This window comes from Octodon degus, unplaced genomic scaffold, assembly GCF_000260255.1.
Source record: "Octodon degus isolate 3935 unplaced genomic scaffold, OctDeg1.0 scaffold00019, whole genome shotgun sequence".
NCBI classification, from domain to species: domain Eukaryota; kingdom Metazoa; phylum Chordata; class Mammalia; order Rodentia; family Octodontidae; genus Octodon; species Octodon degus.
The window spans coordinates 8,512,014-8,523,210 of NW_004524595.1; the positions used below are offsets into that span (position 1 = coordinate 8,512,014).

Genomic DNA, 11,197 nt, shown 5'->3' on the forward strand with positions numbered 1-11,197 from the left:
ATATATTTTTTTTTTTTTAATGTGTTTAGTACAGGGTCTCACTATATAGATCAGACTCATAGTGCTCCTCCTAGTTTTCAGCCTCCCAAGTGCTGGGATTACAGGCTCATGCCACCACTCAGTCTCTGTCTCATTGTGCCCTGGGGGTGGGGCCGGCACAGTAGGCTAGATATCAAACCCTGCCCCCTGCATCTGCCTAAACAGGCACTTTAATCCACTGAGCTATTTGAGGCTGGCCTAACTTTTCTATGTCTGAAAGAATATCTCCATTGTATAAGGAAAAGGTTTATAACAAAATAAGTCAACTGAAAATACACTTTTTACTGGCTGAGCGCTGGGGTGCGTACCTATAATCCCAGCTAAAGAAGCTAAGGCAGGGCTCACTACTATATAATTAACAATATAAAATTATTTCAGTTTATTTAAAAAAAAAAAAAAAAAAACTAAGGCAGGAAGATGGAAAGTTTCTGGAATTCAAAGGTCAGCCTGGAGAACTTGCCAAGACCCTATCTGAAAACATACTAAAAATAATCGGGTGTATACCTCGGTGGTAAAGCACTTACCTGATGTGGGTGAGGCCCTTGATTCAATTCCCAGCATCAAAGTATAAATACGTATTTTTTTCTAAATATAAATTGCCAGAGGGAGTGAGTGGTCATTTTTTTCACACTAAGTCCATGATAAAATCAGGGTGTACAGCGGTGTGTGCCCATCCTATTAGGAGGTGGACGTTCAGCCAGTCTGCAGAGGCGATCAGCTTGCCTGCAACCCAGGCTTCCCGGGTCAGTGAAGCACAGCATCTCTTCCAGCACCAGTGTGCTTCCTGCAGTGCCCCCTGAGTGCAGGAGCTTTTATGCACAGTTGTAGCACTAAGGAGGCTGAGGCAGGAGGATCACCACAAGTTGGAGACCAGCCTGGGCTATATAGTGAGTTCAAAGCCACCCTGGTTTACAAAGCAAAACCCTGCCTCAAAAAAAAAAAAAAAAAAAGGGTATATAGCTCAGCAATATAAGCGCCTGCCTGGCAAGGGCAAGGTCCTGAGTTCAATACCACCAAGCTGTATACTTTAAAATGTGTAAAGTGGTTAATTTTGTTATGTATATTTTACCACAGTAAAAAAAAAAAAAAAAAAAAAGGTATGAGCATTTTCTTAAAACTATTATTATTTCTCTAATTCAAAGATGTATTCATTTGAAGGGCCAGGCAGATAGCTCTGTGGACTAAAGTGCCTACTTGGGCAGAGTGCAGTGTCCTGGGTTCCATCCCCAGGGTGCAGTGCAGGTCCTCCCCCAGCATGCTGAGACAAAAAAAAAAGCGATTGAGATTGGGCATGGTAGTGTGCACCTGCAATCCCAGCAGTTGGGAGGCTGAAAACAGGAGTATCACTGAGTCCAATCTATGTAGTGAGACCTTGTAGACCCTGTGCTGAATACAAAGAAAAAAAAAAAGATATATTTGAAATAACTGAAGAGCTGATAAAGTGGCAATGTCTATAATCCCAGTACTTGTGAGGTTGAAATAGGAGGATCTCTGAGAGTTCAAGGCCGGCTTGGACTACATAGCAAGACCCTGTCTCAAAAAATCAACCCCCTCAATGAAAAAAATGTTAGCTCCATTGTGCTTTCAATCAGTTTAACAACGTTTGTTTTATTCGAAGAAACCCTGCTGCGTAGGTCCTGTTGAAAAAAGAGCGGTGCTGCTCTGCGATGGCAAACTGAGGCTCAGCGTGATTCAGCAGATGTTTGGTCTCTCTCTTGTTGAAATGCTGCATGGTAGGTTAAATTCAGAACACCCCGTCCTTGCCCTGTTTCACAACTTCCACTTGTAATGACAGAGTGCCCATCAGCTAGGTGCAATGGGAGCCCATAAATAATCCCAGCACTCTGAGGCTGAGGCTGGATGGCAAGCTCAAGCCCAGCTTGAAGAACTTGGTAACTTAGTGAGACCTCAGCTCAAAACAAACAATAAAATCAGTGTGCCAGCCCTGGGCTCACTCTTCAGCACTGCCAGAAAATAAAGCAAAACAAAAAACATATACACACACCAGACAATCCGTGATTTGTTGGAAATGATTCAGCCATTCAGCACGTGGGTGACAGGTATCACTAATTGCCTGTTATTTACCCACGCCAATTAGAGGTTGCTCAGTGCATGGAAAATATGTATTTTGTTCTTTGAGAACTTGAAACAGTGCTTTGTGCATGTGAAAGGACTAGAGAAGACTTACAGAGCAGTAAAGAGCAGTGGTGAAGAAGTCAGGTAACAGTGTTCCCTGTGCCTGTTGCTACTGAAAGATGAAACAGCAGCACTGCAGAATATTTCTTCAGGGAACTTTCACTCTCAGGTGGGGCTAGCGTAGGAGCAGGAAGGATGCGCCTGCATGGCCAGGAACTAATTGTAACCACAATGCCTCAAACACAGAACGTGGAAGTTTTCTTAGGTCTCACTCTTTCAGAAGTGGCCCCTAGATTGAACATAAAATTTTTTTGTTGGGGCTGGGGAGATAGCTCAGCAGTCTAAGGGCCTGCCTGGCAAGTACAAGGACCCGAGTTCAGTCCCAGGTACTGCATGCTGTTCTGGCCCCAGAACCCTGGGCATGCTGAGCCGGCCACTGAAATTGGGTGTGGTGGCACACATATGTAATCCCAGTACTGGGGAGGCTGAGACAGGAGGATCACTATCTAGATGTCCCCTGCACACCTCAGGATTGAGGTGGGGGGATGGCTTATAACATGCCGTTAGGAGGTGGTGCCTCCTTGCAAGGGGCAAGTCACTGGGTGAGTGGCCCCAGAGCCGTGCTGTAGCTCCCTCCATCACGCTCTCTCCACCACCTCTAACCAGGCAAGGACTGAAATTTCCAAAATACCAGCTAAGTGAAAAGGGAAGTAAGATAATGTTGTAATAGCATTTTCTGTATTGACAGGTACATTTATCATATGGCTTTGTAGCTGTCATTTCATCTTTTTGTTTCCCTTGAGATGGGGTCTTCTATGTCATCCAGGCTGGCCTTGAACTCATGGCAGTCCTCCTACCTCAGCCTCCTGAGTGCAGGATTACAGTTGTGCACCACTATGCCTGGCTTACAATTACCATTTTAAATGAATGGGTTAATAGTCTATTCTGAAAAAAAAAAAAAAAAGTCTATTCTGAGATGTGTGGAGTTTTACTTTGCCATATTTTCTTTTTTTTCCCCATAATTTTATTGATAAAGAGCAATGAGACAGTTTCAAATCAAATTGGTAGGACAGTTTCAATAATTAACACATTGCATACATTAATTGCTGTACAAGGTGCAGACATGATATCCTATTTACAAACACCATTAGAACAAATCACTCTATTCATTGAGAGAATGTAACTGTATATCTATCCTAACCACTTTGAATACACAGATACAAAATGGACATTCATCTGTATACCCTTTTTTGTTCCGTTATTTGAATATTATAGGTGTGTAAACTCAGCAAAATATTCTAAAAGAGTCCAGTAGTCCATAATAGTATTGGGTCTTCCGCTGGACTGGCAGTGTCAGAAATTGTTGACCTGAGTCCTTTACAGCTCAACATAACAGCATGGCTTTACTTCTTATATTTCGTTTTTATACTTTTCTGCTGGATGGTTAAGACCAAGGTAAAGCAGGACCTATGCAACAAGAGTTGTAGCTTTTGGGTCTGATAAAGTCAGTGAAATCCCCTCAGGATTTATCCTGAGATCCTGTACCTCAGATTGTAGAACCTTTGTCAGTGTCAGCCATGTGGATGAGTCACAGCCATTGCTTGGCCAATGTGCTCTCTGTGAAAGCCTGAGAGAATGTTTTCTCTCCATGTGACTCTCCTTAGGCACACTCTACATCATCGATCACTTTCCCCTTTGGTCCCATAATCTCCTTGATCAGAAAATTTGGGACACTACTGAGTTACATGACGTTACAGTACAAGTTCTCATATGTCTTGCGTCTTAATTGACCTTAGAAAGCTAGGGCAAAAATGTTGGCTTTCCTTGCAGTCCTCCTTTTTCTCTAATTTTGGTCTGCAAACTTAGGTTGTTAACCATCCAGAAGACAAGCTTATTGTTATTACCATACAACTTAGGATGTTAAGCTTAATCTCACTATCTGTCTGCATGTCAAACATCTTAGGCATAATATGGAACAGGTATCATCAAGTATTGATATGTTGAACTTTAAGTCCCTACAGAATATAATAAAAAACATTTAAAAATTAGAATATATTTTAAAAATAGGCATAAAGAATTATATACTTCTTATGTTTACACATAAGTCCAAAAATCTCACCATATACAATCTGGAAGCAGGACAGTCCCACAATATTCCTTTTCCTGTCTCTTGCTTTCATTCACCACCCCCACTTTGCTATGTTTCCTTTGTCACATATATTTATTTTATTTTTATACCTGAAGGTCAATTTATTTCTTTGTCACATTTAAGTGGTTTTAAGTTTTTCACCATTATAAATAACTCTAAAGACTTCTCTGCATATTTTTGTTATTTTGGGGAGTGCAGATTTTCAGACGTGAAATCACACATCAAAAAGTGAGACACAGACTTAAAGAATCCAGAAAGGGTCGAGATTGTGTTACACTAGTGGCCGTTAAGTTGAAACCAACCTTAATGCAAGCACAGAAGCATACCTATGTGCATGTGCATGCGCGCGCGCGCGCACACACACACACACACACACACACACAGCTTGTATGTGTAGCATGCGTGGTAAATGATAAATGCCTGCTTCATGTCCCTTAACTGTACCAGAGTAGCTGACTTTGGATGATCATCTAACCTTATCCTAAGTTTTGTGTTTTATTTTATTTTGTTTTGTTTGTTTGTTTTCTTTTTGAGACAGGGTATTGCTATGCAGTTCAGACTGGCCTTGGGCTTTGTAGCCTGGGCTGGCCTTCAACTTGTACCAAGCTTTCTGCCTCAGCCTCCTGAGTGCTGGGACTACAGGTGTGTGCCATCATGCCCAGCCTGTTTTTGTTTGTTTTTTTGTTTTTTTTTGAGACAGGGTCTTGCTATATATTCCTGGTTGGTCAGAACGCACTGTGTAGCCTGGGCTAGCTGCAAACTCCTGTCCTACTGCCTCAGATGGAGTTCTAGGATTACAGGTGTACACCACACCCACTTGCCCTCACCTAAATAACATTCTATTCTTTATCTCCTGTTCTCTGTAAAATCTTATGATAAGGAGGTTCAATATCAACTACCATATTATAGTAGAAAAAGTTTTTTAGTCATCTGTTTCTTCTGCTGCTGTTCTTTTTATTTTTGTGGTACTAGAGATTGAACCCAGGGTGTTTTTTTTTAACATTTTGAGACAGTCTTGCTAATTGTCTTAAACTGCATAGTCTGGGCTTGAACTTTTTATATTCAAGCCTCAGCCTCTCAGAATGCAGGGAGTATAGGGTCATTACCACTATGCATAGCTTTTCCTTGCTGTTTTTTGAGGGTTGGTTTGGTTTGGCTTGGTGTTTTGAGGCACAATCTTGCCCTGTAGTTAGAGCAGGCTTGAACTTACGTGTAGCCTAAGCTGCCTCTAACTTGCTTTTGCCTCAGCCTCCAGGTGCAGGTTATGGGTCTCTCTCTCTCTCTCTCTCTCTCTCTCTCTCTCTCTGTCTCTCTCTCTCTCTCTCTCTCGTTCTGTAGTCTTCTTTTCTTTATAGAGCTAAAACTCCAAATCACCCATGTGGTTCTTTTTCTTGCAGACTCCCATTGGATCCTGCTCTCTGCTGACAGCGAAGGCTTCGTTCCATTAACTTTCACAGCCACCCAGGTGCTCGTCGTGCGGGATGGTAGCCCACGCAGCTCGGAGGTCATCGGGGACTCTCTTTCTCCCAGCCAGGACCCTGTCTCCTTATCCAAAGGTTCTGGAGACCTTGCTGCCCAGAACCAGGGCACCCCCAGCTGTCCTCACTGCATGGGTGGTGCAACCTGATCCCTGTTTCTGGTGAGACTGTGACAAGCAAGTTGGGCTGCAGCATGGACTCCGGGGAATCTTCCAGTGTCACAGGGGATGTATGGTTGTGGCAGCTCTGCCATCTTTCCTGGGCTCTGGCATGCTGGCCAGTGGCAGTGTTCTGTGTCTCCAAGACGGCTCAGAAAGCAGTTGATTTCTGTTTTTGTGACCCTGGAGTTTCATCTAAAGGCAGAGTTCCTGGAACAAAGCCACTCTAGTGCTCTATGCCTTGTGTCTTATGGTTTCTCTGAGGCTTTGTGTCCTCTGTCCAGAGCAGTGTTAATGCTGTTAGTGTCAGAACTGCTGCACAGCCTAGCAAGCCTTGCTGCAGCTTTTTTCCAGCCTCAGACCAGTAGGAATCCGTAGCATGCAAGTAGGAATCCGTAGCATTCAAAGGAGGCCAAACCTGACTTCCACCCTTCAGACTTCCTATGCTGGAGGTGTTCAGGCCCTGGCCTTTCCTTCCAGAATTTAAACCTAACACTCTGCATACCTGTAACCCCAGCACTCAGAAGGCTGAAACAAGAGGATTGTTGTGATTTTTTTTTTTTTTTTTTTTTTTTTTTGTGGAACTGGGGATTGAACTCAGGCCCTTGTGCTTGCCAGGCAAGCATTTATTCTACTGAACTATCTAGATTTGAGGAGAACCAGAAACACATAGCGAAACCCTGTATCAAAGCAAAATGAAGGGCCGGCCAAATAGCTCAGTGAATTAAAGCACCTGCAAACAGGAGCCAGGGCTGGGGGTTTGATCCTGCCCCCGGGGCCCGCTGAGAAGGCAACTGAGACTGGGTGTGGTGACGCGCACCTGTAATCCCAGCCCTTGGGAGGCTGAAAACAAGAGAATCACTATGAGTCTGATCTAGTAGTGAGACCCTAAACATCCTGTAGACCCTTCCCTAAAATACAGGGGGAAAAAAATTTTAAATTTAAAAATAGACAATCTGAACCAGCTGTGGTGGTGCACGCCCATAACCCAGGACTCTTGAGACTAAGGCAGGAGGATGGAGAGTTTACTACCACCCTGGGCTGCATAGTCAGGGCCTGTCTGCAGACGTGTACCTGCAGGAAAACCTGGCGCTCGCTCTGAGTGACCTTCCCTGGGATTTGAGCCCAGGCTCCACTGAGCCGTGGATGTGCAAGTCACAGGTGAGGCTGCTCCTAATTTTCTCCCTGAAATGTGTTGTTTTATTTTCTGTTACTCTTCAGCTCTGGTGTCATAACAACTTCCTATTTGTTTCTAATAGTTAACCCCATTAGTTAACTTGTCACTTCTTTTCTGTCCTGGGGACCAAACCTAGGGGCTGTGCATGCTTGGCAAACATTCTACCACTGGGAAGAACCTGGAACCCAGTTCGTAACTTGAATTTAGTTATTTTTCTTTTCTTTCAGCTATTAGGATCAGTATATAAATATGAAAGTAAGAAAAATGAATTTTTTTTTTCTGAATTAGGAGGTACAGTAGTTCTAGGTACCAGTTTAGTCTACTTTTGGGTAAAGTCCTGACTACATAATGAAAGCCCTTCATCCCTTGAGGTGGGCACAGCACTCCTTACTGCCTTTGAGAAGAATCACTGGGTCAGAGCCCACAGGGTGCGGCTGCTCAGTACATCCTCAGCTACATCGTCCCTTCCATGGAAAGTCCATTAGCGCACGCACACACACACACAGACACACACACACCCCACATCACTTGCTTGAAAATTATCTGGAAAGAAACTATTTGGTGCCTTTGGGGACTCCAGCCTGACTCACAGATGAGGAAGATGGAGTTGGGCTACCTGGGAAAGAAGCAGGGCCAATCTGTGGTTCAGATGCATTAGCTGCGGGGCTAATGGCAGAGCGGGCTGGCCTTCCGGGAGCAGTGGCCAGAGAGTGGCGGCCAGAGCAGTCTGAGGTCGGGCCCCATCTGCAGAGGAAGGATCTGGGACGCATGAGATCAAAGTGTTATGGAGCCAAAGAGGGGGGTTGAGGGCCCCAGGGTGAGATGTGTGAGTGTCAGAGTCGCCATTTCCCCAAAGTCCTGGGAGTGCATCTTCAGTAAAATCACTTCATTTCTTGTGTCTGTTTCAGATGTTTTGGTATTTGTGATTATTACTGGCATAGAGACATGTTCTTGATTTTATATATGTGTGTTTTCTTTTGTCTCTTTTTCTGGGGGATGCAATCCAAAATACAAATTATTTCTTTATATTTCATTTCAAACCAAGGGTGGCAACACAGACCTGTAATCCCAGCACTCAGGAGGCTGAGGCAGGAGGATTGACAGTTCAAGGCCAGCCTGGGCTACACAATGTGTTCCAGGTCAGCCTGACTCAAAAAAAAAAAAAAAAAAAAATCTTATTCTGTGGTAACTTAGGCAGAAAATGTTTCTTTTGGGGACGTGCCAGTTAGCTCAGTTTAAGCGCCTGCTTATGTAAATGCAGTCAGGCGTAGGATACCCTGTGGTTTGATCCCCAGCTCCTCATGCCTTACCAGACCTGCCCTTAAGGCAGCCTGAGCCAGCACCCCCCAAAAAAAATCCTTATTAAAGATCCTTTTCATAAGCAATCATAGTATTTGAGGCAGGCCATGGGCACACAGTTATTAGCAGCATACAACTTTCAAGCTCTTTCTGGATGGACTACCGAAAATCAGCCACTGTAAAATCCAGTGCAGCCTTCATTTGATGCTCTGAGTAGGGAAAGTTTAGGGTGAGGGTTGACACTTAGCCTGTTGTACAACAACTTTTCATAAGCTGAAAAGGTGTTAGCTCGCAGTAGGTCTCTGGGGTTAAGTCCATGCTGACGGCAGAGGAAGGAAGGAGGCTTACATCAGCTGGGAGTTCTCCCACACACAAGGCGACTGTGTGTGTCCTTGCCAGGAGGAAGTCTCTCTAATGGAGCAGGGGGCAATGGTTTTCCTACATGGACCCAACCTTGGAGACATGGAATTAGTGACTGCATCTTTCCCCAAAACAACAGGAAAGTGTTCTGTGTGCTAACAACATAGCTTTTTTAAACAGTAAAAATAAATCCTGTCTTTGTATAAAACTTGTAAAAACTAGTGTTTCAAGCTGTACAGTCACTAGAAGCGCAGCTGTCGAAGGTGTGCACACTTCCCTCAGCATCTCCAGCCCCCTCCAAACTGCATCTGTCAGCCTGCTCCTCATTGTCTGCAGCACCTTCCCACCTTTGCTGCTGAGCGGTTCCCTTTCTGCCTTTGCAGGGGCATTTTTAGCCTGGGCAGGCTTAGCTGACAGTGTGCTATCTTCTGTGGCTTGTCCTTCGCCTTGACTCATTCTCCTTTGGGGACCCCTTTTGCCTTTCTCTTGGGCACAGGGCAAGGCTGCAGGATGCAGGCGTGAGATGTAGGATGCAGCAGGTGTTGCTTTGGTTGGTCTGGGTGACTTTCATCTTTTCACACTGCTACTGGAATGGGAACAAGCTTCGGCCAGCAATTCCTCAGGGAACAAACATCTAGAATATACAAAGAAGTAAAAAAAAAAAAAAAAAAAAAAAGGCTTCCCCCAGTGAAAGACCCAATAAAAATGGGGAACTGAAATGAATAGAAACTTCTCACAGATAGCCAATAAATACATGAAAAAATGTGCAACATTGTTAGCCATTAGAGAAATGCAAGTTAAGACTACACTGAAATTCCATCTTACTCCAGAAAACAAGGCTATGACCAAGAAATAAAAAAAAAAAAAAACGCTAGGCTCAGTGTAGGGACACAATGCCTGTAATCTCGGCACTTGGGAGGCAGAAACAGGAGGACCATCGCACAATTCCATTTGACCCAGCCATTCATCTTCTAGATATCTCCCTATGAGAGTTAAAAATGGCGTGCTACAGTGACACATGTGCACCCATGTTTACAGCAGCACAATTCCTAACAGCTGGGGGCTGGGGAGGTGGCTCAGTAGAATAAGCGCTTCCCTGGCAAGCACAGGGGCCTGAGTTCCAAAAAAAAAATTTAATTCCTAACAGCTAAATTGTGGAAGCAGCCTCTACGTCCATCAACAGATGAACAGATAAAGCAAACGTGGCCTTTATACACAATGTAGTCTTACTCTGCCATAAGAAGAAGCTAGAGTCGTCTATAGGAAAGTGGATGCTCCTTGAGGCCATAAGGTTAAGTGAAAGAAATCAGACACACAAGCCCCTAAATGTCACATGGCCCATCTTAAATGAGAAACACAAAATATAAAAGCAAAATAAAAGATCAGTAATAGAAAACAGGGAGGAAGATCTAAATGGGAAGGAGACCAACAAACGGAGCAGAGGGATAGGGAAGGGGTGAAAGAGTTGACAAGTGTTATGTGCAGTGCAAGCTCCTCAGGAGGGGTGGATGATGATGATCTGCCAAAAGACTTGGTTTTTTCTGGTTTGTTGAGACAGCGTCTTGGCTATGTGTTCTAGGCTGGTCTTAAACTCTCTGTGTAGCCCGGGCTGGCATCCAATTTAAAACAATCCTCCTGCTTCAGCCTCCTGAGTGCAGGGATTATAGGTGTGCAACCCCCATCACCCCCAGCCTAACATGTAGTAATTTTTAAAAAAAGTAAAAATTAGTATATAAACACACCTACACGCCTGCTTATTGACAGCATTATTCACAATAGTCAAGAGATAGAGTCAACTTCATTTGTCCATCTGCAGAAGAGAGTATGGCATGCAGTATATGCACTAGAGAGTAGTGTCAGCCATGTGGATGGTGAGCTCTTGTCATCTGTGACAACATGCATGAACCCGGAAGGCAGACAGATAACCCCTGGCCTCACTCACATGTGGGTTCTACAAATGTTGATTTCTTAGTCGAGAGTATGATACCGGTTACTATGGACCGCGGAGGGAAGCCAAAGGACAGAGGCTAAAGGGAACAATTTTCAGTTGGAGCAGGAAAAAATCATGGTTTCTACTGCACAGAAGTATTACGCATGTATATTTAAGTGGCTAGAAAAAAATATGTAAACAGTAAAATAGAGGTTTTTGAATGCTGTCACCACAAAAATGATAAATATTTAAGTAATGGATATCACATTCCCACTGATCATCATAAGAATGTGATGTGTAATCTGATACATTACACGGATCCAAGTATCATGTTATACTAATACATGCGTAGTTGTTAGGTGTGAACCAAACATTTTTTCAAGTTTTTTTTTTTTTTTTGTACCAAGAATCAAACTCATGACCTCATGCTTCCTCACTGTGCCACTGAGCTATATCCCTGGCCCTAAACTT

At 43.8% G+C, this 11,197-nt stretch overlaps 1 protein-coding gene across 4 annotated transcripts in view; it reads left to right on the plus strand.

Moving 5' to 3' along the window:
• Wdcp (WD repeat and coiled coil containing) overlaps nt 1-6,509 on the plus strand; it is a 29,353-nt gene extending 22,844 nt beyond the window's left edge. For all 4 annotated transcript variants that reach the window (XM_023710975.1, XM_023710977.1, XM_004627559.2 and 1 more), the window contains 2 exons: nt 1,658-1,772; nt 5,722-6,509. In XM_023710975.1, the coding sequence (XP_023566743.1) occupies nt 1,658-1,772; nt 5,722-5,951 (345 nt within the window). In that variant the 3' untranslated portion in view covers nt 5,952-6,509. The remainder of the gene's footprint in view (nt 1-1,657; nt 1,773-5,721) is intronic.
• Nucleotides 6,510-11,197: the final 4,688 nt, after the last annotated feature.